General features: G+C 43.5%; 1 protein-coding gene across 2 annotated transcripts; it reads left to right on the top strand.

Annotated features, from left to right (window-relative positions):
* Positions 1–274: 274 nt before the first annotated feature.
* On the top strand, positions 275–6,226 carry LOC124048801 (serine/threonine-protein kinase TAO3-like). Of its 2 annotated transcripts, none has more exons than XM_046369896.1 (8): positions 275–642; positions 1,765–2,001; positions 2,202–2,330; positions 2,448–2,651; positions 2,817–3,056; positions 3,269–3,481; positions 3,585–3,767; positions 3,852–6,226. In XM_046369896.1, the coding sequence occupies exons 2-8, from the start codon at positions 1,816–1,818 to the stop codon at positions 4,011–4,013; spliced, it is 1,317 nt and encodes a 438-aa protein (XP_046225852.1). In that variant the 5' UTR covers positions 275–642; positions 1,765–1,815; the 3' UTR covers positions 4,014–6,226. The 2 variants fall into 2 exon arrangements, with proteins under 2 accessions (XP_046225852.1, XP_046225851.1); XM_046369895.1 differs by having other exon boundaries at positions 1,765–2,010.
* Positions 6,227–6,839: the final 613 nt, after the last annotated feature.

Below are 6,839 nucleotides of genomic sequence, written 5' to 3'. Positions count from 1 at the left end.
ATTGTCATAGGAGAACAATGCCTTGGATGGATCAGTGTTTGATTTGCATATTTTCGTAATGTCCTCATGGGAATACAGGAAAATGAACACCGCTTCTAATCACTTTATTTTATTTGGAGGTAGGAGAGAAGGAGTGCAACCATCTATCTTTGACATTTTCCTCCTCTTCTTCTTGTCTTGATTGTCTGTGATAGGCATGGCATAATTCACCCTTCCCACCGGATCCATTTGGTTCCTCCTCCTCAGGAAGTGGAGACGCCAGAGACAAGGACTGCCTTCAGCTGCTGCCTTTCTGACGGTGCCTGCGATCGCTCTGCGATGCCCTGTTCATTTCTAGCGAGGAGCTGCAGGCAGTAGCGAGAGACCACGCAGGGGAAGGATGCATTTAAAGCAGGATGTGTGCTGGATGCTGGGAGACACGGCAGCGATAGCAGCAGCAGCAGCAAGCACGGAGGGCCTGGGAAGCGCCCACCCCCTCTCTCTCCTCCTTTTCCTCCCCCCCTGCAGGACCATGCTTGCGTGAGGGATGAGGCTGTGCACAGGGACGCCAGGCCAGAGCTGCGGCCTACTTCTTCTCACAAGAGCCGGGCTCTCGACTGCAAGATCTGTGAACGCTTTGCCACCATCAAATCAGCATCTTTGGTAGGCAGGCTCCCTCTCCCGCTGGGAGGGTCTCTCTCTCCATCCTCTCAGCAGTACATCTGTAGCCATGGCAACCGGATCCCGTTAATAAGTGTTGTTTTTTTCCATCCTCAGGTTCCCCCCTCGGCTTTCATGTGTGTGTAATCGTTTGGATTGATATCAAATCTCTTTCTATATCTGTTTATCGTGATGTGTTTTTGGTTATTGATTTACAGGCTATGTGTGGACGTACCTTTAGCATTTTCATCCCAGAATAGTAGGCCTGCAAAACAGGCTCATACCTATTGAGCTCTCCATTTGTGGCTACATACACTATGGACGTGACAGATGTATTATCATGAAGAACACCACATTGACATTCAAGACACCCTTCTTATGTTCATGTATGTAGCTCTTATAATTGATGATGCATGTGCTATGCTACTAGCGTGAAATCTGAGCTGAGCAGCCATGATCATTTAGTGAAGAGGAGCAGTGTGCATTATTTCCTGCCCTGGCTAATACTATCCACAGATACTGTACCTAATAATCCTCAAGAATGTACACCAATTAACAACTGCGCGTGTTTGTGTGTTTGTGTGTGTGTATGTGTGCATGTTTGTATGTGTGAAAGTTATGAAAGAATTTGTGACAGGTGGCCATAGAGGCCATCCTTAGTTATAATTGATTGGACTTTACACGTTGGACTAAAAGGCTAATGAGAATATATTTAGTAAATTCTGGAATTAATTTACTGTAGTTATACTACATCAAGGGTGATATTCAGAGACAGTGATCTAGAGTATGCGCAACTACATAGAACCAAATGAATACTGCAGTTACCCTTAGGTGTACTGTATATAGTCTTTGTGAGGTCTCTCTTCTCTATTTCACTGAAGGTATTCTTGCAAAGATAATAAAATATGTCAAGTTATGTGTCAGATTCACGAAGGATATTGTTCTACTGTATTCTACAGTCTATTACTCAGTGCGACTAGGGTACTCATGTTTCTCCCTTTGTAAGTCCATATTTAACGATATAGTTCAGTACATTTTAATTGTACAGTAGGTATCTCAGGCCTCTTGCTTTTCACACCTGACTGTTCTCTCTGTGCCCTCTGATCCCCTGAACCCTGTGTCCAGGTCACCAGGTAGATCCAGGAGCATGAGCAGGACTCTGAGCTGCGGGAGCAGATGTCTGGGTATAAGCGCATGCGGCGGCAGCACCAGAAGCAGCTGATCGCCCTGGAGAACAGGCTGAAGGCGGAGATGGACGAGCATAGGCTCCGGTTGCAGAAGGAAGTAGAGACCCACGCCAACAACACTTACATTGAACTGGAGAGACTGGCTAAACGGCACACCGTTCACACAGACAAAGAGGTGAATAAGGTTGTTGCATGGTAGGACAGTAGGTCTTGGTTGCTGTGAATGAATATGTAAACTGAAGATGTTCCCGCCCCTTGATTAGATTGCATCCGTAGCATTTTGTCCTTTCAGCATAATGTAAGAATTTTAAAAAGCACATTGAAGGGAGAAAATCAACAAAATAAATCTTGGACATTTCGAATGTTCCCGTACAGATAAAGGCAGCTACAGCAGAGGAGAAGAGGATCCAGCAACAGATCATTGCCCAGCAAAAGAAGGAGCTGACCACCTTCGTAGACAACCAGAAAAAAGAGTACAGGCTCTATAAAGACAAGATCAAAGAGGTAAATGCATAAATCATTTACAATTTTTTTCCCCTTGGTCTGTGATTACACTGTTTGATTTTTCCATGGATTCCATGAAATACCCATGATGCCCTGGTTCTTATCTGGATGTTGCAGGAGATGAATGAGGAGCCCAGTACGCCCAAGGAGGAGAAGCAGGAGCGTCTTTCTAGGCACAAGGAGACGGTGCAGCGCTCACAGGCTGAGGATGAGGCCCACCTTCTGGACCAGCAGAGGCTGGTCTATGACAGGAGCTGCCGTGCTCTGAAACGCAGGACACTGGTCAAGAGGCACGAGTTCGAACAGGAGCAAATGAGAGAGGTACAGTTCCTCTCTGATATTTAGCTTGCCAATGATGCTGATAGAATTGCCTCTAGAATTGTCACCCCAACCTCTTTTGTTAAATGGCCTAATTTACATTGTAGAAATCTGAAGTACTGTATATTCAAAATGAAATGAGGAGATGAGGAATATGTCCCACCCAAGGAGCTGAATAAGAAGAAGACCCAGAAGGAGATGGAGCAGGCCCTGATGATTCGACAGGACGAGTCCACTCAGGAGCTGGAGCGCAGGCAGCTGCAGACACTGCAGAGGCTCCGTGTTGAGCTGATCTTCCTGCAGCACCAGACCGAGCTGGAGAACCAGGAGGAGTACAACGGCCGGCGGCAGAGAGAGCTGCACAGGAAGCACGCCCTGGAGCAGCGGCAGCAGCCCCGGAACCTCAAGGTGCATAGAATCTATACTACAGCTGTTGCACTGTACATTTGGTTTAGTAAGAGCCAATGATAAATCATTGTGTGTCTGCACATCAAGGCAAAGATCCTTGAATTAAAGTCGCACCCCTGATCAGACTGAAGCTTAGCCGGTAGTAATAACCGGCAAAATGATTGTTTCTTACTGTTTGTTTCTTACGATTGTTTCTTTCTTTCTATTTGGAGATGTTGGAGATGCAGATCAAGAAACAGTTCCAGGACACGTGTAAGGTGCAGAACAAGCAGTACAAAGCCCTGAGGAACCATCAGCTTGAGGTCTCTCCTAAGAGCGAGCACAAGGCCATCCTAAAGTCACTGAAGGAGGAGCAGACACGCAAGCTCGCTGTGCTGGCCGAGCAGTACGAGCAGAGCATCAACGAGATGATGGCCTCACAAGCGGTAAGGGCACTACTCACCCTTAACCTCCAAGCAGGCACACAATGCTTACTGCTACATGTCTTTTTTAACCCTCTCTCTTTCCCTTGTCTCTGTGGTCCCCCAGATGCGTCTGGAGGAGGAGCAGGAAAGGGAGTGCCAGGCGTTGAAGCAGCAGCTGCAGCAGGAGATGGAGCTCCTGGATGCCTACCAGAGCAAGACCAAGGCCCAGACAGAAGCCCAACATGAGAGGGAGCTGCAGATGCTGGGGCAGAAGGTCTCCTTACGCAGGGCCCACCTGGAACAGAAGGTATGTTTTGGTTATGTGGTAACACAGTCTCACCTCTTTAAACTGACCACGTCCCTTATTTGATTATCACTATTGTGTTTTCAGATTGAAGAGGAGCTGGCCTCACTTCAGAAGGAACGCACTGAAAGGATCAAGCAGCTTTTTGAACGGCAGGAGAGGGAGATGGACGCTTTCGATGCAGAGAGCGCTAGGCTGGGGTTTGGGAGCTTAGGATCGCTGGACTTCCCCAAGGAGGACGACAGATGAAAATGGATGTGGTTGTGGAGGACTAGACTCTTTCCTTCTGGTGTATGGTGTAGGCATGTGCCTGCATTCTCACGGTCAACTTCACCATGGCCATCTCTACAGTGATAACGCTGGATAACCCTCTTTCTCTCTTCCTCTCTAGAGTCTTTTAGATACCACATCACAGCATAGAGCGGTCATTTGCCATGGGAACTACTTTTGTTAAACTTTAGAAAAAGGGGAAAATTAAAAAAGATTAATTCACATCACAAGTTCAACCAAGTGTGTGTAACTCAAAAGTCTTGCGTTGGAGATTACAAGAATAGAATACTTATCAAAATAAAAAAAGAACTGACTCTTTCCTCCATGCCATCATCCTCCTTTTGGTATGAATTCAGGAAATTCAGGAAATTTTAGTAAAAATTAGCACTTTGATATGTTTAGGTATTAACCCATCATGTTCATATGATGCTTAATGCATATGTCACATGGAGGGGCATTGCGATTGTGGAATGTGAGCTGCGGACTACACCGTGGTGTTTAGCTGCTTCTTCTCTCTTTTTTTTCTCACAGAATGTGAATAATACTGTATGTGAATACTGTAAGCTAAAAGAAGGTATTGGGACAGTGTCAGATCTTATATGTAAAACAGTTTTAAAGAGAGATTTTACTTCATTCCATATTGTGCTAAAGCATATGGTCCTTCACTTTTTAAAACAATCCCGGTACTTGATTTTTTGTTGTTCAGTATTTAGGATTTATTGGCATCAGTTTGATCAAGCTGTGTATTTTATCAGAATGATTCAACTCCGTCAAACTGGTTATTATTGCATGCACTTTAAAGACACATTCAGGTTGTGAAGTGATGCATGACTCTGTCCAGAGATTTTAGCCGTTTGTAAATAAAAGTGGTCACTGCATTTTTTGTTTTAACCCCTATTGACAAGCGCCATATTTGATATGAAAATGTCACAAATGCCTTTATTTAAGTTGTGCCTATGAAGCGGTTTTGATTTGTCGTTGTTGTTCTTTCATGTTTGTTTAGCACGGCCAATACCATTGATTGTTCCATCCAAATTTGGGAATCATTTAACGTTCACCAATCAAAGGTCTTGTCAAGGACAATGGTGAGAATTGTGCTGTATAACTTTTGATATAAATATTTGTATTTGAGGACATAAATAGGAGATACAGAAGCATTGGTCGATTACTAATGACGGAACTTCACATTATACTTAGAAATATGTTTTTTTCCTTGGTAATGCGGTAGGTCAAACATACTGAAAACTCGAATCACTGAAGACGTTTATCAGATTGTATTAAAAAAAAACACAGTTAAATGGTATCCCAGAATTACTGTAAATGCATCGATTAAAAAAAAAAGAAGCTGTCTGGTAATAGTTAACCAGGCGGGTGGTTGCTTTGTTCTGGGTTGCATTCAAGTCGTAGCTGTTTAGTAACCAGATGTACAATGTTTTGCAATGTTCATTGTTGTTATTGCACATACGTTTGCAAAATGTGTCCATTACAGTGACTGGGAAGGAAATTGTTTGGTGCTTGATTTCTAATATCACCATCAGCCTTTGACACAGACAGAATACCGGATTGAATGCCTGTCTATGGATGTTACAACTATTTCAACATGTCCAGGTTTAACAGTTTTGAAAGATTGTTTTAAGTTGAGATCTTTAATGCAACACTGACGTTTTGACAGTTGCCTCCAAACACACTCCCTAGTCCTGTTCCTCACACATTGATATCATTTAAGTGATGGAAATCACGCCCTTCCTAGTTGGTGGGCTGGGCAAGTGAGATTAAGAATGTTAAAATATCTGACACATAAATGCAACAAAACTATGAACTTCAAAATACATTAATAAACAACTAATACTTTCAATGTAATGGCATTATTGATACCTCTAGACTCATGACTTCAAGTGCCAAAGTTATACAGTAGGCTTCAGTTTGGGAATGATTTGGTGTAAATGACTCCATGGAATGGGGCATATTTGGAGGTTGGAAGGTTTTGGAGAATGTACGTTTTCTTGACAAAATGGTGTAGATCCATATGCTATTTTCTTTGGGTTGGTTTAACTTGAGACTGGTTCAAACCTGTTATGAACCAAACTTGTTTATGTGGACTTATGTTATCAAGAAAGGGGACTTCCCTAAACTAAGCCACACAGCGTTTCCTGTGTGGTACAGAGATGAAATAAAAGAGATTCTCTTGAAACAAGAGGTCTGCATCAACATCCTGCATCCAATGTCAGTGCTCCCATGAATGAATGTGCAATGATTTTCTTATTTCCTGTATTATTACCGTACATGCCTTACGTAAAGTATACACCCTGACAATTATGTAAGAAATACACAAATAGTTACAGCATATTAGATTCACTAGAAGTGACAGTCCATATTCCCCACAGTGCTGTGTGTGTGAACCGGTGGTGAGGGAAGTTACCCCTGCAGTGCTTCCTGTTTCCTCGATGCCCTGTGGTCTACCATCTTACAATGCAGACTGTGTATCTGTTTGATCTGGCTGTTGGGTAAGGACATTCTCATATGGTAGAGGGGTTGTGGCAAGAGTGGTCTACCCTCACCTGAGTTGTGCTGACAGGGATGTGGTCGAGTGAGTTCCCCCTGACATGAAACACTTCTGAGTTGAAAGGAGGAAATGTGGGTCATAATCATGTACAGTGAAATGAGTGTACTCTTTATATATACGTGCATGTATTATCACAGAGCACAATGACTAGACAGGAACCTAACCAGGATTCATGTTATTCATATTGTGTAAAGCAATGATGTGTAGGTGATTATGACACCTACAGGGAGGTCAAGGGAGTA

This window comes from Oncorhynchus gorbuscha, linkage group LG11, assembly GCF_021184085.1.
Source record: "Oncorhynchus gorbuscha isolate QuinsamMale2020 ecotype Even-year linkage group LG11, OgorEven_v1.0, whole genome shotgun sequence".
In the NCBI taxonomy this organism is placed as follows: Eukaryota; Metazoa; Chordata; class Actinopteri; order Salmoniformes; family Salmonidae; genus Oncorhynchus; species Oncorhynchus gorbuscha.
Note: the sequence above shows the minus strand (reverse complement) of the source record. Positions and strands in the feature narration are given on the sequence as shown.